The 27,743-nt window shown below is 40.1% G+C and overlaps 1 protein-coding gene across 1 annotated transcript in view; it reads right to left on the reverse strand.

Moving 5' to 3' along the window:
* The window catches only part of Stat92E (Signal transducer and transcription activator Stat92E), a gene marked incomplete in the record, with an annotated part of 406,006 nt that overhangs the window by 226,756 nt on the left and 151,507 nt on the right, over positions 1-27,743 (reverse strand). The window contains 2 exon segments of the mRNA XM_070091941.1: positions 7,903-8,137; positions 14,212-14,370. Of these exon segments, the coding sequence (XP_069948042.1) occupies positions 7,903-8,137; positions 14,212-14,370 (394 nt within the window).

The following is a 27,743-nucleotide window of genomic DNA, read 5'->3' on the forward strand; positions in this document are numbered from 1 at the left end:
GTTGAATTTCATAAATGGGTGGTTTCTTGCACCCATTCGATAGAAAAAATGGAGTTCTAGCGAAATATTCATGTTTTTTGTTGACTAGTACAGTGAAATTGGCCGAAAATGGGGCTCAAAGTGGGCAAAATCTCCGAGACCGCTAACTTTGCGAGAGCATAATTCCGTAAGTTTTCTATCAAATTTCAAACTTTTGGTGTCTTTATGATCGGGAAAAGATTCTCCATCTTTTCATAAGAGAAAATAATTTTTTTTTTTTAAATTTGGCCGACCCTGAGAACGAGTTTCGGAGAGGGCCTGTCGACCCTCAAAGGGTTAAGATGTCGGAATGCTGTTCTGAGGTTTGCTAGGCGCCCATATGCTGCAGCAGTTATTTGGTTGATGTGTGCTTCAGGAGATGTGCCTGGTGTTATACTCACACCAAGATCTTTTTCCTTGAGTGAGGTTTGTAGTCTCTGGCCCCCTAGACTGTACTCCGTCTGCGGTCTTCTTTGCCCTTCCCCAATCTTCATGACTTTGCACTTGGTGGGGTTGAACTCCAGTAGCCAATTGCTGGACCAGGTCTGCAGCCTGTCCAGATCCCTTGTAGTTCTGCCAGGTCTTTGATCGAATGAATTCTTCTCATCAACTTCATGTCATCTGCAAACAGGGACACTTCGGAGTCTATTCCTTCCGTCATGTCGTTCACAAATACCAGAAACAGCACTGGTCCTAGGACTGACCTCTGTGGGACCCCTCTGGTCACAGGTGCCCACTCTGACACCTTGCCACGTACCATGACTCGCTTCTGTCTTCCTGACAAGTATTCCCTGATCCATTGTAGTGCCTTCCCTGTTATCCTTGCTTGGTCCTCCAGTTTTTGCACTAATCTCATGTGGAACTGTGTCAAATGCCTTCTTGCAGTCCAAGAAAATGCAATCCACCCACCCCTCTCTCTCTTGTCATACTGCTGTCACCATGTCATAGAACTCCAGTAGGTTTGTGACACAGGATTTCCCATTCCTGAAACCATGTTGGCTGCTGCTGATGAGATCATTCCTTTCTACGTGTTCCACCACTCTTCTCCTGACAATCTTTTCCATGACTTTGCATGCTATACATGTCAGTGACACTGGTCTGTAGTTTAGTGCTTCATATCTGTCTCCTTTTTTAAAAATTGGGACTACATTTGCTGTCTTCCATACCTTAGGTAGGTAAGTTAAGTTAAGTTAAGTTAAGAAGTTAAGTTAAGAAGTTAAGAAGTTAAAGTTAAGGTTAAGGTAAGGTAAGGTAAGGTAAGGTAAGGTAAGGTAAGGTAAGGTAAGGTAAGGTAAGGTAAGGTAAGGTAAGGTAAGGTAAGGTTAAGGTAAGGTTAAGGTTAAGGTTAAGGTTAAGGTTAAGGTTAAGGTAAGGTAGGGTTAAGGTTAAGTAAGGTAAGGTAAGGTAAGGTAAGGTAAGGTAAGGTAAGGTTAAGGTTAAGGTTAAGGTTAAGTAAGGTAAGGTTAAGGTTAAGGTAAGGTAAGGTTAAGGTTAAGGTTAAGGTTAAGGTTAAGGTTAAGGTAAGGTAAGGTAAGGTAAGGTAAGGTAAGGTTAAGGTTAAGGTTAAGGTTAAGGTTAAGGTTAAGGTTAAGGTTAAGGTTAAGGTTAAGGTTAAGGTTAAGGTAAGGTAACGTAAGGTAAGGTTAAGGTTAAGGTTAAGGTTAAGGTTAAGGTTAAGGTAAGGTAAGGTAAGGTAAGGTAAGGTTAAGGTTAAGGTTAAGGTTAAGGTTAAGGTTAAGGTTAAGGTTAAGGTTAAGGTTAAGGTAAGGTAGGGGTAGAGACCCTCAAGTGGTTCATAAGTTGTACTATGGTATCCATATTTTGTTGTCAAAGTGATCTTTTGTGTGGGTTTCTGTTGAAACCACAAATACAGCGGACCCCCGTCTTACGATATTAATTCATTCCAGAAGTCTGTTCGGGTGCCGTTACCGAACGAATTTGTTCTCATAAGGAATATTGTAAATTACATTAGTCCATTTCAGACCCCCCAAAATACACGTACAAAACCACTTACAAAAATACACTTACATAATTGTTCGAGTTGGGAGCTGATCGTAAGGCAGGGGTCCACTGTATTTCATTTGACTCTGTGAGGAGTCCACTGATGAAAGATATTTTGTTAATAGTTGATGGCTTTAGACTATATATTTGTAAATACAAATGATGTCATGTTGCTTGTTGGGAGGCTATTTGTTGGCACTAATAGCCTGTTCTGGAGTGGGAGACACTGACTCTGCCTCCACTCCAGCAAGGCTCCAAGGTGGTGTATTTGTCATTTCTTGCAGTTTTTTCTTCTTCCAGGCTTTAAAAAATCTCTTGTGATTGTGTTGTTGTGGGTGATTGAGGGGTAACTAGTTTACATTGTTTTTTTACAGGTGTGAGGCACTAGCTGAAATAATTTGGTTGAACCGGCACCAGATAAAAGAATGTGAGCGACACCAAACAAAAATACCTATAGCACCACCTGGCAGTGGTGATATGCTTCCCCCTTTCAACTCCCACATCACCCGCCTCTTGTCTTCTCGTCACGAGTCGAGTCATTCTGGTACCTTTTTTTTTTAACACATCAGCCGTCTCCCACCAAGGCAGTGACCCAAAAAGGAAACATTTACCATCATTCACTCATAATGACTTTCTTTACATAGGTCCTCAGATACAACAGTTTAGATGTCACTCCAAACAGAATATCCAGTTTTCCATTAACATCAGTGTGACCTATACAGCCAACTGAGTTAACTGGTTGGTAGACAGCAACCATTGAGGAAGATACTACTGTCATGTCATATGCAGTGTTTTGTTTATTTTTATGTGCATGTTAGTTGGCAAGTAAATCAAAATTTAACTTGAAGTCAGTATATATTCATTTTTATTTTCCATTGTTTCTAAATTTAGTAAAATAGTCCTTTCTCTTGTAACATTTCCATTCCTAAATTAATATGTCCACTTTGAAAAAATAGCATTAGACATTGATGTTGAGTACCACATTAAAAAAGTGACATTAGAAAGAATGGATTGCAATACTCCACGTTCAGGCTTACAGACTTACTCAGTTTCTTGGGCCATGCTCAAGAGTTGGTGGAGGATCACAGGGAAGAGCTAACCACTGAAGAGCTGCAACACCTTGAACAGGAACAGCAACAGACTGCAGCTGAGGATATTGCTTCAGAGGAGGAAGAAAGTTGGGGAGAATGTGCCTTCTTCTGTGGTTAAGGACATTTGTGCAAAGTGAAGTGAGGTGCAAAGTTTTGCGCAGAATTATCACCTTGACAAAACTGTTGCAAGCCGTGTCTGCAACATGTTCAATGACAATGTCTTGTCCCATTTTAGGCAAATTTTACAGACACCAGAAACAGGCTTCTCTGGACAGATTTTTTGTGTGACAGGGGTGCAGTGACTCTCAAGCTGGTCCTAGTGGCAGTAAAAGACAAAGAAGGGAAGTAACCCCAGAGAGAGACTTGTTACCTGAAGTCCTTATGGAGGAGGATTACCTTTCCGAACAATAAAGTCTCCTCCCTCTTCCCTCCTCGCCTTCTTCCATATGCCAACAAGAGACTTCAATAATGGTATGTAATATTCATTTATTATTAAAATTATTACTTTATATTTCTTTATCACTGTTTTCTGTATGTAAAATTATAGGTATTCTTTAAAAAATGTATTTTTTGTTAATATTTTTGGGTGTCTGGAACGGATTAATTGGATTTACATTATTTCTTATGGGAAATATTACTCCGGTTTCCAGCCATTTCGGATTTAGGACAACCTTCTGGAATGGATTACGCCCGATAACCGAGGATCCACTGTATATACATGCCCCGTCTAGCTTTTCTTCTATTTTCTAACTAGTTCTTGCTCTTGTTTATTTCTGCTTATCTCCATGGGGAAGTGGAACAGAGCTGTTCCTACATAAGCCATGCATGTCATAAGAGGCAACTAAAATGCCAGGAACATGGGGCTAGTAACCCCTTCTCTTGTATACATTACTAAATTTAAAATGAGAAACTTTCATTTTTCTTTTTGGGCCACCATGCCTCAGTGGAACTCAGCCGGTTTGTTGAAAGATGATTTATTTTTAAATTTTTGAACACAAAGACCAAATTTCATTTCAGGGGTCTGGACAGTTGAAGGGTTAAGCAGTCCTAATAACTGAAGCCAACCTAGTAAAAATCAAAACTTAAAACAGACAGAGGGATGGGGAAAATCAACCATTTTGTCACTGATTTGACTCCTATTACAGGCCACTTCTGATCTTTAATCCACCCAAAATTTGTCCACTTCATCAGAATGTCTTTCAACCTATCTACTGGAGCCACAACACATCCAATAAAAACATGAAAGTCACCCTAGATATCTCCCCTAAGTCACAATCTACCTGGAGTGTTTCAAGGGTGAACATGCACGTGACCAGAACCATGACCAGGCATCACAAACATGGGGTTAAAGCCTAGCTGTTCCCATCATGCACTGAATGGGGCACAACTTTTTTGTATACTGCATACACTCATTGAGCAGACCCATTCTCTCATGTCTAGGCACAAATTAAACACTTGCACAAAAGTTGCAGACACTATAAATCAGGCATAGATCCTGTGGACGTACTAGTATGTGACAGACACCTTAAGGGTTAACAACATACAGTACTAGTATTGGTGCTACTGAAATGAAAAAGTATTTAAGTACAAAAGCACAATTAGTCATAGGTACTGTTCATATGAAAATACCAAACTTTCTTCTTTCAACACACAGGCTGTATCCCACCGAGGCAGGGAGGCTCAAAAGGCAAAACGAAAGCTTCTCCTTATACATTTAGTAATATATATACAGGAGAAGGGGTTACTAGCCCCTTGCTCCTGCCATTTTAGTCGCCTCTTACAACATGCATGGCTTATGGAGGAAGAATTCTGTTCCAATTCCCCATGGAGATAAGAGGAAATAAACAGGAACAAGAACTAGAAAGAAAATAGAAGAAAACCCAGAGGGGTGTGCGTATATATGCTTGTACGTGTATGTGTAGTGTGACCTAAGTGTAAGTAGAAGTAGCAAGACATACCTGAAATCTTGCATGTTTTCTTCTTCTTTCTTTCAACGTACCAGCCGTATCCCACCGAGGTGGGGTGGCCCAATAGGAAAAACCAAAGTTTCTCCTTTCAAATTTAGTAATATATACAGGAGAAGGGGTTACTAGCCCACTGCTCCTGGCATTTCAGTTGCCTCTTACGACACACATGACTAACGGAGGAAGAATTCTGTTCCACTTCCCCATGGAGATAAGAGGAAATAAACAAGAACTAGAAAGAAAATAGCAGAAAACCCAGAGGGGTGTGTATAAATATGCTTGTACATGTATGTGTAGTGTGACCTAAGTAAGTAGAAGTAGCAAGACGTACCTGAAATCTTGCATTTTTATGAGACAGAAAAAAGGACACCAGCAATCCTACCATCATGTAAAACAATTACAGGCTTCTGTTTTACACTCACTTGGCAGGACGGTAGTACCTCCCTGGGCGGTTGCTGTCTACCAACCTACTACCTACAAAAATACTAAACTAACTTTCTTTCAACACATTGGCCGTATCCCATCAAGGCAGGGTGGCCCAAAAAGAAAAACAAAAGTTTCTCTTTTTAAATTTAGTAATTTATACAGGAGAAGAGATTACTAGGCCCTTGCTCCTGGCATTTTAGTCGCCTCTTAAAAGACGCATGGCTTATGGAGGAAGAATTCTGTTCCAATTCCCCATGGAGATAAGAGGAAATAAACAGGAACAAGAACTAGAAAGAAAATAGAAGAAAACCCAGAGGGGTGTGTATACAGTTGAACCTCAAAAATCGAACGTATCACATATCGAACGTTTCGAAAATAGGACCATTTTTTCGGACAAACCGTGTCCCTATTATTGAACGCGCCCCTATTTTCGGACTGGCGGGTACGGGACCTGTCTGCCGCCTGCTCTGTCCATGTCCCTGCGCAGGCGCCGTGAGCAGTCTAGCTTTGTTTATGCTTGAGTGACCACTAACCTGCGTTCTCATTCACGCATTTTATGATTATTTCGTTGTGTTTAGTGCTTGTGAAATAAGCTGCCATGGGCCCAAAGAAACTTGCTAGTGGTACCTCTGTGGTAAAGAAAGTGAGAAACACCATAGATGTGAAGAAGGAAATAATATAGAAGTATGAGAGTGGTGTGAGACTTGTTGAGCTTGCCAGGATGTATGGGAAAAACAAGTCGACCATCGGTTCTATCCTGTCAAAGAAAGAACAAATCAAGGAAGCTGATGTTGTGAAAGGTGTTAATATAGGGAGTGGATGAGGTGCCTTCTTCAAAGATTAAGGAGATTTGTGCCAAGTGGAATGATGTCCAAATGTTTGTGGAGAAGTACCACCCTGAGCAAGCTGAAACAAGCCATCTTTGCAACAAGTTCAGTGACAGAACCATGTCCCATTTTAGGGAAATGTTAAAGAGGTGCCAGAAACAGAGGACTGTGGAGACAGGGGTCCAGTGACTCTCAAGCTGGTCCTAATGGCATTAAAAGACAGAGAAGGGAAGTAACCCCAGAGAGGGCTTCACCTGAAGTCCTCATGGAGGGGGATTCTCCTTCCAAACACTAACCTCAACTCCCTCTCTCCTCCTCCCTATCTTCCAGATGCCATCACCAATCTTCAATAAAGGTAAGTAAAAATGTTATTTTATATGTATTAATATACATAATTAAAAACTATAGTATTTGTTGTATGTAAAACTTTAATTCATCTCTATAAAATGTATTTTTTGTGTGAATATTTATAGGTTTCTGGAATGGATTAATTGTATTTCCATTATTTCTTACGGGAAATATTGCTTCGAATTTCAGACTTTTCGAATTTAAAACTAGCTCCTGGAACAGATTAAGTTCGATTTTTGAGGTTCCACTGTATATGCTTGTACATGTATATGTAGTGTGACCTAAGTGTAAGAAGTAGCAGCAAGACATACCTGAAATCTTGCATGTTTATGAGACAGAAAAAAGACACCAGCAATCCTTTCTTCTTTCAACACACCGGCCGTATCCCACCGAGGCGGGGTGGCCCAAAAGGAAAAACGAAAGTTTCTCCTTTTACATTTAGTAATACATACAGGAGAAGGGGTTACTAGCCCCTTGCTCCCGGCATTTTAGTCGCCTCTTACGACACGCATGGCTTACAGAGGAAGAATTTTGTTCCACTTCCCCATGGAGATAAGAGGAAATAAACAAGAACAAGAACTAGAAAGAAAATAGAAAAAAACCCAGAGGGGTATGTATGTATATATATGCTTGTACATATATGTGTAGTATGACCTAAGTGTAAGTAGAAGTAGCAAGACGTACCTGAAATCTTGCATGTTTCTTCTTTCTTTCAACACACCAGCCGTATCCCACCGAGGCGGGGTGGCCCAAAAGGAAAAACAAAAGTTTCTCCTTTTAAATTTAGTAACATATACAGGAGAAGGGGTTACTAGCCCCTTGCTCTCGGTATTTTAGTCGCCTCTTACGACACGCATGGCTTACTGAGGAAGAATTCTGTTTCACTTTCCCATAGAGATAAGAGGAAATTAACAAGAATAGGAACTAGTAAGAAAATAGAAGAAAACCCTGAGAGGTGTGAGTATATATATGCTTGTACATGTATGCATAATGTGACCTAAGTGTAAGTAGAAGTAGCAAGAAGTACATGAAAACTTGCATGTTTATGAGACAGAAGAAAGATACAAGCAGTCCTACCATCATGTAAAACAATTACAGGCTTTCCTTTTACACTCACTTGGCAGGACGGTAGTACCTCCCTGGGTGGTTGCTGTCTACCAACCTACTACCTACAAAAATACTAAACATATTGCTATATTCAACTCTTAATCCAAGTGCAACACCTACCTGATGGTACTCCATGGTGCCTGTGTTATTAAGAATTTCTCCTGACTGTTCACCCTTGTTCATTTGATCATTCTTAAGAAGAGCATTGGCTTGTGCTTCACTGATGATTGACACTCGCACCTGAGGCGGCGTCATGTTGACATTGAGTTTGCCACCCACTAACAAACGTACTGTCGCTGTGAAGCGGGTGTTTGTTTTCATCACTTGTGGTGGCTGTTTCTCAATGATGAAGGTGCTGAAAAAAAAAGTGATACATACATATGAATGTATATTTCTACTGTGATTACTGGACATTTTTTTTTTTTTACTATTTTTTTATTAACACATTGGCTGTTTCCAACCAAGACAAGGTGACCTGAAAAAGAAGAAGAAACACTTTCATTATACACAAATAACCCGCACATAGAAGAGAGGAGCTTACGACGACGTTTCAGTCCGACTTGGACCATTTACAATTTTACAAAGTCGTCGTAAGCTCCTCTCTTATATGTGCGGGTTATTTGCCTAGAGAACAAATGGATTTGTCAGTTAAAAATAGGAGAGGAGAGTTATTAAATGGAGAGTTAGAGGTATTGGGAAGATGGAGGGAATATTTTGAAGAATTGTTAAATGTTGATGAAGATAGGGAAGCTGTGATTTCGTGTATAGGGCAAGGAGGAATAACATCTTGTAGGAGTGAGGAAGAGCGAGTTGTGAGTGTGGGGGAAGTTCGTGAGGCAGTAGGCAAAATGAAAGGGGGTAAGGCAGCCGGGATTGATGGGATAAAGATAGAAATGTTAAAAGCAGGTGGGGATATAGTTTTGGAGTGGTTGGTGCAATTATTTAATAAATGTATGGAAGAGGGTAAGGTACCTAGGGATTGGCAGAGAGCATGCATAGTTCCTTTGTATAAAGGCAAAGGGGATAAAAGAGAGTGCAAAAATTATAGGGGGATAAGTCTGTTGAGTGTACCTGGTAAAGTGTATGGTAGAGTTATAATTGAAAGAATTAAGAGTAAGACGGAGAATAGGATAGCAGATGAACAAGGAGGCTTTAGGAAAGGTAGGGGGTGTGTGGACCAGGTGTTTACAGTGAAACATATAAGTGAACAGTATTTAGATAAGGCTAAAGAGGTCTTTGTGGCATTTATGGATTTGGAAAAGGTGTATGACAGGGTGGATAGGGGGGCAATGTGGCAGATGTTGCAAGTGTATGGTGTAGGAGGTAGGTTACTGAAAGCAGTGAAGAGTTTTTACGAGGATAGTGAGGCTCAAGTTAGAGTATGTAGGAAAGAGGGAAATTTTTTCCCAGTAAAAGTAGGCCTTAGACAAGGATGTGTTATGTCACCGTGGTTGTTTAATATATTTATAGATGGGGTTGTAAGAGAAGTAAATGCGAGGGTCTTGGCAAGAGGCGTGGAGTTAAAAGATAAAGAATCACACACAAAGTGGGAGTTGTCACAGCTGCTCTTTGCTGATGACACTGTGCTCTTGGGAGATTCTGAAGAGAAGTTGCAGAGATTGGTGGATGAATTTGGTAGGGTGTGCAAAAGAAGAAAATTAAAGGTGAATACAGGAAAGAGTAAGGTTATGAGGATAACAAAAAGATTAGGTGATGAAAGATTGAATATCAGATTGGAGGGAGAGAGTATGGAGGAGGTGAACGTATTCAGATATTTGGGAGTGGACGTGTCAGCGGATGGGTCCATGAAAGATGAGGTGAATCATAGAATTGATGAGGGAAAAAGAGTGAGTGGTGCACTTAGGAGTCTGTGGAGACAAAGAACTTTGTCCTTGGAGGCAAAGAGGGGAATGTATGAGAGTATAGTTTTACCAACGCTCTTATATGGGTGTGAAGCGTGGGTGATGAATGTTGCAGCGAGGAGAAGGCTGGAGGCAGTGGAGATGTCATGTCTGAGGGCAATGTGTGGTGTGAATATAATGCAGAGAATTCGTAGTTTGGAAGTTAGGAGGAGGTGCGGGATTACCAAAACTGTTGTCCAGAGGGCTGAGGAAGGGTCGTTGAGGTGGTTCGGACATGTAGAGAGAATGGAGCGAAACAGAATGACTTCAAGAGTGTATCAGTCTGTAGTGGAAGGAAGGCGGGGTAGGGGTCGGCCTAGGAAAGGTTGGAGGGAGGGGGTAAAGGAGGTTTTGTGTGCGAGGGGCTTGGACTTCCAGGAGGCATGCATGAGCGTGTTTGATAGGAGTGAATGGAGACAAATAGTTTTTAATACTTGACGTGCTGTTGGAGTGTGAGCAAAGTAACATTTATGAAGGGATTCAGGGAAACCGGCAGGCCGGACTTGAGTCCTGGAGATGGGAAGTACAGTGCCTGCACTCTGAAGGAGGGGTGTTAATGTTGCAGTTTAAAAACTGTAGTGTAAAGCACCCTTCTGGCAAGACAGTGATGGAGTGAATGATGGTGAAAGTTTTTCTTTTTCGGGCCACCCTGCCTTGGTGGGAATCGGCCAGTGTGATAATAAATAATAAAATATTTGTGTATCATTCCAGTCATGGTATTGTGCCTTTTTTTTCGTCACTTTCATTATCATTCACTCCATCACTGTCTTGCCAGAGGCATGCCTACACTACAGATATCAAACTGCAACATATCAACACCCCTCCTTCAGAATGCAGGCACTGTACTTAACACCTCCAGGACTCAAGTCCAGCTTGCTGGTTCCTCTGAATCCCTTCATAAATGTTATATTTCTCATGCTCAAACAGCACGTCAAAGTCATAAACACCATTTGTCTCCACTCACTCGTATCTAACACGCTCACACATACTGACAGTCCAAGCCCCTCACACACTAAACTTCCTTTTCCCCCTGCCTCAAACCTTTCCTAGGACAACCTCTACCCTGCCTTCTTTCCACTACAAATTTATATGCTCTCTAAGTCATACTATATCATTCCATCTTCTCTAAATCTCCAAACCACCTCAACAACACTTCCTCTGCCCTCGGGATAATACTTTTAGTAACCCCGCACCACCACCTAATTTCAAAACTACGTATTCTCTGCATTATATTCACAGCACACATTGCCCTCAGACATAACATCTCCACTACCTCCAGCTTACCCCTTATTGCAACATTCACCACACATGCTTCACACCCATAGAAGAGAACTGGTATAACTATACTCTCATACATCCCCTTCTTTGCTTCCAAGGATAACATTCATTGTCTCCATAGAGTCCTCAGTGCACCACTCACCTTTTTCTCGTCATCAATTCTACAATTCACCTCATCTTTCATAGACCCATCTGCTGACAAGTCCATTCCCAAATATCTGAATACATTGAATGAGAGTAGTTATAACAATGCTCTTATATGGGTGCAAAGCATGGGTGGTGAATGTTACAATAAGGAGAAGGCTGAAGGCAGTGGAGATGACGTGTCTAAGGGCAACGTGTGGTGTGAATATAATGCAAAGAATTTGTAGTTTGGAAATTAGGAGGAGGTGCAGGATTACAAACATTTTCCATTGACTTTGTCAATGGTCCAAGTCGGACCGAAACGTCATCGTAAGCTTCTCTCTTTTATGTGCGGGTTATTTGTGTATTTTCCAGAGGGCTGAGGAGGGGTTGTTGAGGTGGTTCGGACATGTAAACAGGATGAAAGAAAATAGAATGACTTCGAGAGTGTATAGTATAAATTTGAAATGGAGGGAAGGCAAGGTAGGGGTCAGCCCAGGAAAGGTTGGAGGGAGAGGGGTAAAGGTGGTTTTGTGTGTGAGGGGCCTGAACTTTCAGCAAGCATGCGTGAGCATGTTAGACAGGAGCGAATAGGGACAAATGGATTTTAGGACTTGACGTGCTGTTGGAGCGTGAGCAGGGTAACATTTATGAAGGCATTCAGAGAAACCGGCAGTGCTCTTCTTCCTTCCTGCACCCACTTTCCTGTAACCATAAACTTCTCCTGAACACTAACACTACATTCTTAAATCTACCCCAGACCTCTTCAAACTCACTGCCTATACTCTCACTAGCCCATCTTTCTTCCAAAGTTATATCTTACCATAACTGCCTCCTGTTTTAGTTTATAAACCTTCACCTCTCTCTTGCTTGCTGATTCCATTCTCCTTGTATCCCATCTACCTTTTATTCTCACTGTAACTATAACTTAAAAATGATCTGATATATCTGTGGCCTCTCTATAAACATGCACATCCTGAAGTCTACTCATCAGTCTTTAATCTACCAATACACAATTCAACAAACTACTGTCATTACACTCTATATCATATCTTGTACACTTATTTATCCCTTTTCTTAAAATATGTATTACCTATTATCAAACCCCATTCTATACAAAGTTCAATCAAAGGTCCCCCATTATCATTTACATCCAGCACCCCAAACTTACCTACCGCACCTTCTCTAAACGTTTCTCCTCACTTTAGCATTTACATCCCGTACCACAATTACTCTCTCACTTGGTTCAAAAGTTTCTAAACGCTTGCTTAACATCTCCCAAAATCTCTCTCTCTCCTCTACACCCCTCTCTTCTCCAGGTGTACACACTTACCGTAACCCACGTTTCACATCTGACCCTTATTTTGATCCACATACTCCTTGAATTTATACATTTATATTCCCTCTTCTCCTTCCATAACTGATCCTTCAACATTGTTGCTACCCGTTCCTTAAAGCGCTTTAACTCTCTCAGATACTCCTGACTTAATCCCATTTAATTCTCCCCAGTGAAACTCCCCTACCCCTTCAGCATTGTTTAGCTTAAGAGCTATGACATCCAACTTCTTTTCATTCATAATAATGGCAATCATCCCTTTCTTATCATCTGCACTACATCCATGCAGATTTTTTTTTTATTTTTACGTGGTGCACACTCACCACACAGACCCATTCTCTCATATCTAGGTCAAAATATACTGCTGACTGCTTATTTGGGATGAGCTAAGCTCATCACGTAGTACTACGGTTCAAACCCTGAGCCCAAAGCTACTATGGCATGAACCACAGCCAAGCCAATCAGGAACTTTCTTCAAGAATATGCCAAGTTCCCACTTGAACAGTTGGTGGCCTACTGGTAATGCCCCAATACACAAGACATGAAAACCTCTTTATCTAGTCCTGCCATTCAATGGTTTAATATTTCAATGCATTTTATATCCTGTGCAGTGCAGTACCACACTCGATATTTAAATTTCCTAACCAAAATATTTTGCTGATAGTCAGATTTCTATATTTGCAATGGTAATATTCTTAGAAATTCCACGATTACTGAAAAATCCACAAAAATTTTCTTGAACACTGAAACAGGATGTGAACAAGTGAAAGTGTATGTTATAGTAGATGAATTACCCATCATTAGCAAAACAAATGCTACCTGCCTCCTTCACAGAAATAGAGTCAGTAAGCACTGATGTGGTGGGGCAGGCAGGTAGCCAAGGCCTTTGCCTAAGTGAATGATAGGGTAGTGTGTGGTTAGGGAAGGAGGCAAGAAGATAAGCAGGGTGCCTGCCTGGTTATGTTATGAGAGAGGCAGGAAAGGGGTGTGGTATCGTTAGTAAATGAGGTGTTGTGTGGCAGGTGTACACACCAATTAAAGATACAATGTGCTAGAGATGTGTAGAGGGTGTCAACCAATTTTGATGAAACTGGTATCAGCATCTGCCTAAAACTGAGTATTGCTGGGTATGGTTAATTCTCATGGTATCAATATCAGCAAATTCTGAGGATATAGGTATCAAAAAAAAATTCTGGTATTGTCCAATTCCTACAATGCATGAACTAAATGAGATGAGTGTTGTACAAGAAACTGAATAAGTCTAAGCCTGAACGTGTGGTATTGCAACCCATTCTTTCTAACATCACTTTTTTTTTTTGTGGTACTCAACACCAATGTCTTAATGCTATTTTTTCAAAGTGGATATATTAATTTAGGAATGGAAATGTTACAAGAGAAAGGACTATTTTACTAAATTTAGAAACAATGGAAAATAAAGACAAATGTGTATACTGACTTCAAGTTAAATTTTGATTTACTTGCCAACTAACATGCACATAAAAATAAACAAAACACTGCAAAATTCATTCCCACTCATATGACATGACAGTAGTATCTTCCTTGATGGCTGCTGTCTACCAACCAGTTAACTCAGTTGGCTGTATAGGTCACACTGATGATAATGGAAAACTGGATATTCTGTTTGGAGTGACATCTAAACTGTTGTATCTGAGGACCTATGTAAAGACAGTGATTATGAGTGAATGATGGTGAATGTTTTTTTTGGGGTCACTCTGCCTTGGTGGGAGACGGCTGATGTGTTTAAAAAAAAAAGGTACCAGAACGACTCACCTTGTGACAAGAGAAGACAAGAGGCGGGTGATGTGGGAGTTGAGAGTGGGAAGCATATCAACACCTCCAGGTGGTGCTATAGGTATTTTTGTTTGGTGTCGCTCACATTCTTTTATCTGGTGCCGGTTCAACCAAATTATTTCAGCTAGTGCCTCACACCTGTAAAAAAACAATGTAAACTAGTTACCCCTCAATCACCCACAACAACACAATCACAAGAGATTTTTTAAAGAAATAACTGCAAGAAATGACAAATACACCACTTTGGAACCTTGCTGGAGTGGAGGCAGAGTCAGTGTCTCCCACTCCAGAACAGGCTATTAGTGCCAACAAATAAAGCCTCCCAACAAGCAATATGACTGAGTCTAAAGCCATCAACTATTAACAAAGTATCGTTCATCAGTGGACTCCTCACAGAGTCAAATGCAATATTTGTGGTTTCAACAGAAACCCACACTAAAGATCACTTTGACAACAAAATATGGATACCATAGTACAACTTATTAACCACTTGAGGGTCTGTGCCGTTGTTCTATGGCGCTGAGTTCAGCTCACTCAGATAAGCTGTGAGTGGTAAAATTGGGCCCAGACATGAGAGAATGTGTCTATGTGGTAAGTGTGCACCATATAAAAAGAATCCTGCAGCACACAGTAAATAATGAGAAAAAATACAACTGTGTTTTTGGTTTTAACCCTTTGAGGGTTTTCGTCGTACTAGTACGTCTTACGCGTAGGGGGTTTTGACGTACTAGTACTCATAAATTCTAGCGGCCTCAAATCTAGTGGGAGAAAGCTGGTAGGCCTTCATATGAAAGAATGGGTCTATGTGGTCAGTGTGCACAGTCTAAAAAAAATCCTGCAGCACACAGTGCATAATGAGAAAAAAAAACTTTGACCATTTTTTTTGAATAAATCAGCGACTTTGCAGTGTATTTTCGTATGGTATTTATTGTTGTATTCTAGTTTTCTTGGTCTCATTTTATAGAATGGAAGACATATTACAGAAATAGAGATGATTTTGACTGGTTTTACAAAATAAGGTGCCTTGAAATTGAGCTCAAAGTAGCAGAAATGTTCGATTTTTACCAAACTTCAAAAGTAAACAAATCGTGCCAAGCGTGCAATACACGTCAACTAGTGAGTCTAATATTCTTTCACAAGTGCACCAATAATATTTATACCATTTTTTACACTAATGCAGTAGTCTGCATAACAGTAAATCTTATATTTTTTGTGAGAATAAAAATTCAAAGTGGAAAGCAAAAGAATATAAGAGGGGCCTTGAGACGTGAATAATGACTAGAGGAAATGTCATTTTAGTGCCAGGAATGTCTTTCTTGTTTATTCTGGACCCTATTCCGAAATTGGCATCTTTTGAAATTTGTGTGAAATTGGCAAAATTGCTAAATTCTGACCACTGTACTGGATAGTTGAATTTCATAAATGAGTGGTTTCTTGCACCCATTCGATAGAAAAAATGGAGTTCTAGCGAAATATTCATGTTTTTTGTCGACTAGTACAGTGAAATTGGCCGAAAATGGGGCTCAAAGTGGGCAAAATCGCCGATGCGTAAACATCGCCGAGACCGCTAACTTTGCGAGAGCATAATTCCGTAAGTTTTCTATCAAATTTCAAACTTTTGGTGTCTTTATGATCGGGAAAAGATTCTCTATCTTTTCATAAGAAAAAATAATTTTTTTTTTTTTTAAATTTGGCCGACCCTGAGAACGAGTTTCGGAGAGGGCCTGTCGACCCTCAAAGGGTTAAACAGCGACTTTCCAGTGAATTTTCGTTTTGTTTTTATGGTTGTAGTCACGGTTTCTTAATCTCATTTGATAGAATGGATCATATATTACAGAAATAGAGAAAATTTTAATTGGTTTTAGAACTGAAAATAGATTGAAATTGAGCTCAAAATGTTCGATTACTGCCTACATTCAGAAGTAAACAAATCAAATCACGCATCTAATACACGTCTACTGATGAGTCTAATATACACAAACGAAGGCAATGATATTAATTTATCAGTTATTACAATATTCCATAGAAGTAAATCTTCTATTTTTGTGTGAATAAAAATTGTGTGAATGAAAAATCAAAATGGTATTCATGTGTAAAAGCCTGGAAATGCAACTCATGAACAGAGAAAATATTATTTTAGTGCCAGGAATACCTGCATTGTTTACTCTGGATCATATTTTGAAATTGGAATACAGTAGGGCCCCATTTATACTGCAGGTTAGGTTCCAGGCTACCACCGTAAAGCGGAAATCACCGTAAAGTGGAACACCCTTTTTTTCCACTTATAACTGCATACAAACACTAGATAACAAGTTTACACTAACATATATTAAGTTAGCAATAGAACCAGGCATCAAAAAACAATAAAAAAGTACAATACACACATAGTGCACACATTACTTACCTTAAAATATTTACAGTCTTAATCTAAGATGAGACAAGTAGTATTTATTGTAAGAAATCAAGTGTGGTATGTATGGTAGTCAGCTGGGCTACCATACCAGGCCACATAATATTCTATTACATTTAAGCATCCAAGAGCGATAAAATGCATATACAGTTTACTCATTACTTATCTTAAAATATTTGTAGTCTTAATCTAGGATGAGATGAGTAGTATTTATTGTAAAAAATCAAGTGTTGTATGTATGGTAGTCAGCCGGGCTACCATACCAGGCCATTCCACCCACACATACTATTCTATGATATTTAACCCCTTGACTGTCACAACCCCCAATCCTGAGGTGTCTCCTGGTGTCGCAAAATTAAAAAAAAAAAAAATTATTTTTTCTTATGGAATGATAGAGAATCTTTTCCTGATTGTAATGACACCAAAAAACGAAATTTGATAGAAAACTGACGGAATTATGATCTTGCAAAGTTAGCGACCTCGGCGCTGTTTACAAATCGGCGATTTCGCCCACTTTGAGCCCAATTCTCGGCTAATTCACTTGTTCCAGTCGCCCAAACTCATAGCTATTTCTTTAGAACTCCATTTTTTCTATCGATTGAATACAAGAAATTGCCCATTTAGCTATTTCAACTACCTAATAATGTGGTCAGAAATTTGCAATTTGGCCAATTTCACGAAAATTAAAAAAACGACAATTTCAAAATAAGGTCCAGAATGAACAATGCAGACATTCCTGGCTCTAAAATAACATTTTCTTTGTTCATCAGTCATGTCTCCAGGCCCCTCTAATATTACTCTTGCTTTCTATTTTGAATTTTTATTCAAACAAAATATAGAAGACTTATTATTATGCAGACTATTGCAATACTGTAATAATTGTATAAATAACATCAACCCATTCATGACAGCATATTAGAATGGCTAGTTGGACATTTATTGGACAATGGCATCATTTGTTTTCTTTTGAACATTGGCAAAAATCAAACATTTCCCCTACTTTGAGCTCCATTTCTAGGTTCTTTTTATAGTAAAATCAATCAAAATCACCTCTATTTCTATAATATGTTTTCCATTCTATCAATTGAGACCAAGAAAACGAGAATACAACCATAAATACTGTACGAAAATAGACCACAAAGTCGACATTTTAATTAAAAAAAAAACGCTCGGAGTTTTTTTTTCTCATTATGCACTGTGTGCTCCAGGATTTTTTTTATATGGTGCACACTGACCACACAGACCCATTCTCTCACATGTGGGCCTACCAGCTTTCTCCTGCTTGATTTGAAGCCGCTAGAATTTATGAGTACAGTGGTCCCTCGTTGTTCGTAATTAATCCGTTCCTGGAGCCGTTACTATAAACGAAATTTACGATTTACGAATCAATTTTCCCCATAAGAAATAATGTAAATACAATTAATCCGTTCCTGATACCCAGAAGAATTAAAACAAAAAAATTTTTAACATGAAATATACATGTAGTACATAAACAATACAATGGGAAATGATGAGTGAAACATTAACAGCATAACACTTACCTTTATTGGAGATTCTTCTTAGTGTATGGGAGACTGGAGGAGGAGAGAGAGTGGATTGTTTATAGTTTGGAAGGGGAATCCCCTTCCATCAACACCTCAGGTACCATTTGCTTTTCTGGGGTTGCTTCTCTCCTCTGTTTCTTAATGCCACTAGGACCACCTTGAGAGTCACTGGAGTCCTGCCTCACAAAATAACTGTGGAGAGAGCTGTGTTTCTGGCGTCTCTTTAACACTTCCCTAAAATGGCCCAAGACTTTGTCACTGTACATGTTGCCAACCTGGCTTGCAACAACCTTGTTAGGGTGATGTTTCTCCATAAAGCTTTCCATCTTACCCCACATAGTAAAAATCTCTCTAATTTCTGAAGAAGGAACCTTCTTCCATCTCTCTTCCTCCTCCTCTAGCAAGATTCTGAGCTGCTGTGTGTTGCTCTTCCTGCTGAAGCTCTTGCAGCTCATCAGTGGTGAGCTCTTCATTGTGGTCTTCAACCAATTCTTCCACATCCTCCAAACTCACATCCAACCCCATGGAACTCCCCAGTGCCACAACTGATTTTACAACAGACATAGGCTCATTAGGATCAGTCCCAAATCCTTCAAAATCCCTCTTGTCGACACAATCTGGCCACAATTTTCTCCAGGCAGAGTTCAAAGTCCTGGTAGTCACTCCCTCCCAAGCCATACCTATAAGGGTTATGCAGTGGAGGATGCTGAAGTGTTCTCTCCAAAATTCCCTTAGGGTCAAGTGAGTGTCTGTGGTCACAGTCAAGCACCTGTGAAACATTGCTTTTGTGTAGAGTTTTTTAAAGTTTGCAATAACCTGCTGGTCCATGGGTTGGAGGAGAGGAGTGGTATTCAGAGGCAAGAACTTTACTGTGATGAACCCAAACTCCTCGAAAATTAGGTCATCCAAGTTTGGAGGATGAGCAGGTGCATTGTCCATTACTAGCACGCACTTGAGATCCAATTTCTTTTCCAGGAGATGCTCCTTCACACTAGGGTCAAACACTTCATTGAACCACTCGACGAAAATTTCCCTCTTGACCCATGCCTTACTATTAGATTTCCAAAACACACACAATTTACTCTTCATAACATTGTTTTTCCTGAACACTCTGGGATTTTCAGAATGGTACACTAGTAATGGCTTCACTTTGAAATCCCCACTAGCATTAGCGCAGAACATTAGCGTCAGCCTGTCTTTCATAGGCTTATGTCCTGGCATTGCCTTTTCCTCTAGTGTAATGAAGGTCCTCTTTGGCATTTTCTTCCAAAAGAGGCCTGTTTCATCACAAATGAACACTTGTTCAGGTTTCAGTCCTTCACTGTTTATGTACTCCTGGAATTCATGCACATATTTTTCAGCCGCCTTGTGATCCAAACTGGCAGCCTCACCATGCCTTACCACACTGTGTATGCCAGTATGGTTCTTAAATCTCTCAAACCAGCCTTTGCTGGCCTTAAATTCACTCACTTCACCACTAGTTGCAGGCAATTTCTTTACCAAATCTTCATGCAACTGCCTAGCCTTTTCACAAATAAACCAAGTCATAAGAGTATCTCCTGCTAATTGTTTCTCATTTATCCACACCAATAATAACTTCTCAACCTCTTCCAGTATTGGTGATCTCATTTTTGTCAGCATAGTTACTCCCTTTGCAACAACAGCATCCTTTATTTCATTTTTTTTGGCCACTATGGAACATAAGGTTGTGTAGGGTTTCTTATTAAACATCCTGGACAGTTCGGCCACACTTGTACCACTTTCATATTGCTCAATGATGGTTTTCTTAAATTCAATTGTATTTCTCACCTTCTTTACCACAGGCTTGGCACTAGGAGCTTTCTTTGGAGCCATGGTAGCTTATTTAGTACTTGCAAGCACTAAAATAAATGGAATATTATGAAATATTTCGCTGGAGCACGCGAGGAGACGTTCGCTCACTGGTAAACAATGCCAGACTGGCTGCCACCCTAGCCCACGCCGTGCGTACGTGTTGCGGACGAACTACGACTTGCGAGTCAACCTATGAAAAGCGAGTCCATGTTTATACGAAAATACCCCTATGATTGGCGAATTTTACGATTGCCGGGAACTACAAAAAGCAGAGGACCACTGTATATATACAGTGGACCCCCGCATAACGATCACCTCCGAATGTGACCAATTATGTAAGTGTATTTATGTAAGTGCGTTTGTACGTGAATGTTTGGGGGTCTGAAATGGACTAATCTACTTCACAATATTCCTTATGGGAAAAAATTCGGACAGTACTGGCACCTGAACATACTTCTGGAGTGAAAAAATATCGTTAACCGGGGTCCACTGTACGTCAAACACGGTACCTCGTAAGACGTATATATACAGCAGCGACAGTCAAAGGGTTAGGCATCCCAGAGCGATAAAATGTATACAGTGCACCCCCGCATACCGTTGGCCTTGCATAACGTTAAATCCGCATACTGCTACATTTTATCGCCAAGATTTTGCCTTGCATACCGCTAAAAAACCCGCTCAACGCTGTTCGTCTGAGACGCGTCTATGTGCAGCCTGAGCCACGCTCACATGTTCCGCCGGTGGCATTGTTTACCAGCCAGCCTCCGCGGTAACATCCAAGCATACAATCGGAACATTTCGTATTATTACAGTGTTTTTGGTGATTTTATCTGCAAAATAAGTGACCATGGGCCCCAAGAAAGCTTCTAGTGCCAACCCTACAGCAATAAGGGTGAGAATTACTATAGAGATGAAGAAAAAGATCATTGATAAGTATGAAAGTGGAGTGCGTGTCTCCGAGCTGGCCAGGTTGTATAATAAACCCCAATCAACCATCGCTACTATTGGTGGTACAGCTGCTGCTGCTGCTGTACCACCGTCAGCTGTTGCTGCTGCTGTAGCACCGTCAGCTGCTGCTGCTGCTGCTGCTGTACGACCATCAGCTGCTGCTGCTGCTGTAGTACCGTCTGCTGCTGCTGTAGCATCGTCTGCTGCTGCTGTAGCATCGTCTGCTGCTGCTGTAGCATCGTCTGCTGCTGCTGTAGCATCGTCTGCTGCTGCTGTAGCACTGTTGTTGATGTGGCTTATTGAGAATACCAAGAAACAATTAACCCCAGAGGATTTGCCACCCAGGATAACCCAAAAAAGTCATTGTCATCGAAGACTGTCTAACTTATTTCCATTGGGGTCCTTAATCTTGTCTCCCAGGATGCAACCCACACCAGTCGACTAACACCCAGGTGAACAGGGAAAAATGCCTGGAACTAGTGCTCATATTGGTGAATTTAAAGCCAGCAAAGGTTGGTTTGAGAGATTTAAGAATCGTAGTGGCATACACAGTGTGATAAGGCCTGTTCTGGAAGAAAATGCCAAACAGGACCTACAGTACTCAGGAGGAAAAGGCACTCCCAGGACACAGTGTCTCATCAGTCATTGCTGCATCTTCAATAAAGGTAAGTGTCATTTATTCTTCATTTAGTAGAGTAGTACATGCACAATATATATTGTGCATGTACTACTCTACTATTGTGCATGTATCCTTCTCTTTGTGTGTAGGAAAATGTATATTTCATGTGGTAAAATTTTTTTTTCATACTTTTGGGTGTCTTGCACGGATTAATTTGATTTCCAATATTTCTTATGGGGAAAATTCATTCGCATAACGATAATTTCGCATAACAATGAGCTCTCTTGCACGGATTAATATCGCTATGCGGGGGTCCACTGTATACAGTTCACTCATTACTTACCTTAAAATATTTGTAGTCTTAATGTAGGGTCAGGAGTAAGTAAATGAGATAAAACGAATAAATGAGAGAGAGAGAATGAGTGCATGAGAGAGGACTGGCGCAGAGTTATGTAAACAAACCAGGCGAACATAAGGTTTTTTTTAAACAAAAAAAAGTGTACACGTCTGGTTTGTGTGCAAATTACATTGTGTACAAGTTGTCTCTACATTGATACGGTACAATAAATAAAGAAGAACACTCTCATTCTCTTGTAACATCATTTTGAGAAGAAATGACGCTCCGAGTGAAGGCAATGGAAATTAGTCACTCTGACTTTTTTGGGTTATCCCAGGTTCACTACACATATGCTGTTATGTATGATAATCTATGTAACTATTTGTGTATACCTGAATAAACTTACATACATACGAAAGGAATAATTTTCTACAGTTACCCCCAGCAACACATTTTCTCTTATGTTAGATTAGAGAAAATGTTATTCTTGCCGTCACTTGTACAAGTTATCTGGCTACCACATCTTATATTTATTTTTTTTTTATTATCACAATGGCCGATTCCCACCAAGGCAGGGTGGCCCAAAAAAAAAAACTTTCACCATCATTCACTCCATCACTGACTTGCGTGCAGGCACTGTACTTCCCATCTCCAGGACTCAAGTACGGCCTGCTGGTTTCCCTGAACCCCTTCATAAATGTTACTTTGGTCACACTCCAACAGCACGTCAAGTATTAAAAACCATTTGTCTCCATTCACTCCTATCAAACACGCTCATGCATGCCTGCTGGAAGTCCAAGCCCCTCGCACACAAAACCTCCTTTACCCCCTCCCTCCAACCTTTCCTAGGCCGACCCCTACCCCGCCTTCCTTCCACTACAGACTGATACACTCTTGAAGTCATGCTGTTTCGTTCCATTCTCTCTACATGTCCGAACCACCTCAACAACCCTTCCTCAGCCCTCTGGACAACAGTTTTGGTAATCCCGCACCTCCTCCAAACTTCCAAACTACAAATTCTCTGCATTATATTCACACCACACATTGCCCTCAGACATGACATCTCCACTGCCTCCAGCCTTCTCCTCGCTGCAACATTCATCACCCATGCTTCACACCCATATAAGAGCGTTGGTAAAACTATACTCTCATACATTCCCCTCTTTGCCTCCAAGGACAAAGTTCTTTGTCTCCACAGACTCCTAACTGCACCACTCACCCTTTTCCCCTCATCAATTCTATGATTCACCTCATCTTTCATAGACCCATCCGCTGACACGTCCACTCCCAAATATCTGAATACATTCACCTCCTCCATACTCTCTCCCTCCAATCTGATATCCAATCTTTCATCACCTAATCTTTTTGTTATCCTCATAACCTTACTCTTTCCTGTATTCACCTTTAATTTTCTTCTTTTGCACACCCTACCAAATTCATCCACCAATCTCTGCAACTTCTCTTCAGAATCTCCCAAGAGCACAGTGTCATCAGCAAAGAGCAGCTGTGACAACTCCCACTTTGTGTATGATTCTTTATCTTTTAACTCCACGCCTCTTGCCAAGACCCTCGCATTTACTTCTCTTACAACCCCATCTATAAATATATTAAACAACCACGGTGACATCACACATCCTTGTCTAAGGCCTACTTTTACTGGGAAATAATTTCCCTCTTTCCTACATACTCTAACTTGAGCCTCACTATCCTTGTAAAAACTCTTCACTGCTTTCAGTAACCTACCTCCTACACCATACACCTGCAACATCTGCCACACTGCCCCCCTATCCACTCTGTCATACGCCTTTTCCAAATCCATAAATGCCACAAAGACCTCTTTAGCCTTATCTAAATACTGTTCACTTACATGTTTCACTGTAAAGACCTGGTCCACACACCCCCTACCTGTCGTATCCTATTCTCCGTCTTACTCTTAATTCTTTCAATAATAACTCTACCATACACTTTACCAGGTATACTCAACAGACTTATCCCCCTATAATTTTTGCACTCTCTTTTATCTCCTTTGCCTTTATACAAAGGAACTATGCATGCTCTCTGCCAATCCCTAGGTACCTTACCCTCTTCCATACATTTATTAAATAATTGCACCAACCACTCCAAAACTATATCCCCACCTGCTTTTAACATTTCTATCTTTATCCCATCAATCCCGGCTGCCTTACCCCCTTTCATTTTACCTACTGCCTCACGAACTTCCCCCACACTCACAACTGGCTCTTCCTCACTCCTACAAGATGTTATTCCTCCTTGCCCTGTACACGAAATCACAGCTTCCCTATCTTCATCAACATTTAACAATTCCTCAAAATATTCCCTCCATCTTCCCAATACTACCTCTAACTCTCCATTTAATAACTCTCCTCTCCTCTATTTTTAACTGACAAATCCATTTGTTCTCTAGGCTTTCTTAACTTGTTAATCTCACTCCAAAACTTTTTCTTATTTTCAACAAAATTTGTTGATAACATCTCACCCACTCTCTCATTTGCTCTCTTTTTACATTGCTTCACCACTCTCTTAACCTCTCTCTTTTTCTCCATATACTCTTCCCTCCTTGCATCACTTCTACTTTGTAAAAACTTCTCATATGCTAACTTTTTCTCCTTTACTACTCTCTTTACATCATCATTCCACCAATCGCTCCTCTTCCCTCCCGCACCCACTTTCCTGTGGGTGGGTGCTGAACACTCTAACACTACATTTTTAAACCTACCCCATACCTCTTCGACCCCATTGCCTATGCTCTCATTAGCCCATCTATCCTCCAATAGCTGTTTATATCTTACCCTAACTGCCTCCTCTTTTAGTTTATAAACCTTCACCTCTCTCTTCCCTGATGCTTCTATTCTCCTTGTATCCCATCTACCTTTTACTCTTAGTGTAGCTACAACTAGAAAGTGATCTGATATATCTGGGGCCCCCTTATAAACATGTACATCCTTAAGTCTACTCAACAGTCTTATATCTACCAATACATAATCCAACAAACTACTGTCATTTTGCCCTACATCATATCTTGTATACTTATTTATCCTCTTTTTCTTAAAATACGTATTACCTATAACTAAACCCCTTTCTATACAAAGTTCAATCAAAGGGCTCCCATTATCATTTACACCTGGCACCCCAAACTTACCTATCACACCCTCTCTAAAAGTTTCTCCTACTTTAGCATTCAGGTCCCCTACCACAATTACTCTCTCACTTGGTTCAAAGGCTCCTATACATTCACTTAACATCTCCCAAAATCTCTCTCTCTCCTCTGCATTCCTCTCTTCTCCAGGTGCATACACGCTTATTATGACCCACTTCTTGCATCCAACCTTTACTTTAATCCACATAATTCTTGAATTTACACATTCATATTCTCTTTTCTCCTTCCATAACTTATCATTGAACATTACTGCTACCCCTTCCTTTGCTCTCTCTCAGATACTCCAGATTTAATCCCATTTATTTCCCCCCACCGAAACTCCCCTACCCCCTTCAGCTTTGTTTCGCTTAGGGCCAGGATATCCAACTTCTTTTCATTCATAACATCAGCAATCATCTGTTTCTTGTCATCTGCACTACATCCACGCACATTCAAGCATCCCAGTTTTATAAAGTTTTTCTTCTTCTCTTTTTTAGTAAATGTCTACAGGAGAAGGGGTTACTAGCCCATTGCTCCCGGCATTTTAGTCGCCTCAAACGACACGCGTGGCTTACGGAGGAAAGATTCTTTTCCACTTCCCCATGGACAATAGAAGAAATAAAGAAGAACAAGAGCTATTTAGAAAAAGGAGAAAAACCTAGATGTATGTATATATATATGCATGTGCATGTCTGTGAAGTGTGACCAAAGTGTAAGTAGGAGTAGCAAGATATCCCTGTTATCTAGCGTGTTTATGAGACAGAAAAAGAAACCTGCAATCCTACCATCATGGAAAACAGTTACAGGTTTCTGTTTCACAGTCATCTGGCAGGACGGTAGTAATTCCCTGGGTGGTTCCTGTCTACCAACCTACTAGTGGAGTGCATTTATCATCTTTATATGTTATGTATCAAGTTTATTATATAATTTTGAAATAAACATCATGGATGGATTAATGAAAATGTGTGTATTAAAGTAATATACGGCATTTATTAAGACTCGGTGAGTATTATTATTATTATTTCTAATATGGCATCATTTGTGCAAGTCATCTGCTACCACATCTCATATTTATGTTTATTTATTCTACTGTGGGGTGTATTTATCATACTTATATGTTATGCATTGTGTTTATTATATAATTTTGAAAAAATATCGTAGATGGATTAACGAAAATGTGTATATTAACGTAATATACGACATTTAATGAGACTCGATGATTATTATTATCATTACTAATATGACATCAGGAGACATAAGACAGTCTTACTGATTTTATTGTGTACCTGCATGCCAGCACAGTGTTTAAGTTTATTAGGTACAGGTATACATAAGTATAATTATCAGAATATATATAAAATATTAAATAACTTTTAAAAACACTTGAAATTTTAGAGCTTCCAGACAAAATGGAGACACTTAGTGCTTACGGATCTCACAGAGAATGCAAACAAACCGGGTGGGGCGCGGTGACCGTATTAGAAAGTCAGGTGGGGGGAGCCGTATAGCGAGTTTTGGTCATAATTTGAAATGACCGTATTAGCGGAACGCCGTAAAGCGAAACGCCGTAAAGCGGGGCCCTACTGTATTTTGAAATTTGTGTGAAACTGGACAAATTACCATTTCTGATCACTTTATTGGGTAGTTGAAGTAGGTGACTGGGCAGTTTCTTGTACTCAATCGCTTAAATGGAAGGCATACTAGTGAAAAAGCTAAGAATTTGGTCAACTAGAACAGTGTAACTGACCTAAAATAGGACTCAAAGTGGGTAAAATAGCCAATGCATAAATATCACTAATGCAGCAAAATTCTTCAATTTTCCATCAAGTTTCGTACTTTTTGTTTTATTACCTCAGAAAATGATTCTCTACCATTTCATAAGAAAAAATAAAAATTTTTGTTGAAAATTCTTGGATTCTGTGGACAAGTCTCAGACTGGAGGTCTGGACCCTCAGAGAGTTAAGATGAGGCAGAAAGTACAGGCAACAAAGGGGATGTTGGTCTGTATGTCACAGAATTGCTTATTTGCTCAGAAATACTAAACACACTAAATGATGTAGTTAGAGTTTTGGCAGTAAAGACTGGGAACCAAAACCTAGTCATTGTGATAGTAATATAGTAATACTGTATCTTTATTTCTGCAAGTACATGTACAAGGTATACAGGCGTAGCTGATATCAATGACATACTACTATATACAAAGCCGCTTGTTATGCAGAGCATTTCGGGCAAATTAGGTCAGCTTTGTCCCAGGATGCGACCCACACCAGTAGACTAACTCCAAGGCACCTATTTTACTGATGGGGAACACAGACAACATGTGTAAAGAAAAATGTCCAATGTTTCTAATCTTGCTGGAAATCGAGCCTGGACCCTCGCCGTGTGAAGCGGGAGCTTTAGCCACCAGGCTAAAGGTTGTGGTTACGTATAAGCCACCGACTGCAACTCTCCAATAATTCAAAGAACAGCTTCTGAAAATTGACTGGAAAATCTTCTAACCACAGCCCCAAATATCTTGTTGCTTGGTGATCTCAATTTAAGATATTTAAAATAGTAGAATGTAGCAAATGTTATAACGTAGAAAACCCCTGGAGGCAACTCAGATGAAAATTCCCACACACATGCTTCTGATATAACTTTGATGAGTTTTGAGAGTCTTTCGA

This window comes from Cherax quadricarinatus, chromosome 37, assembly GCF_038502225.1.
Source record: "Cherax quadricarinatus isolate ZL_2023a chromosome 37, ASM3850222v1, whole genome shotgun sequence".
Classification (NCBI taxonomy): domain Eukaryota; kingdom Metazoa; phylum Arthropoda; class Malacostraca; order Decapoda; family Parastacidae; genus Cherax; species Cherax quadricarinatus.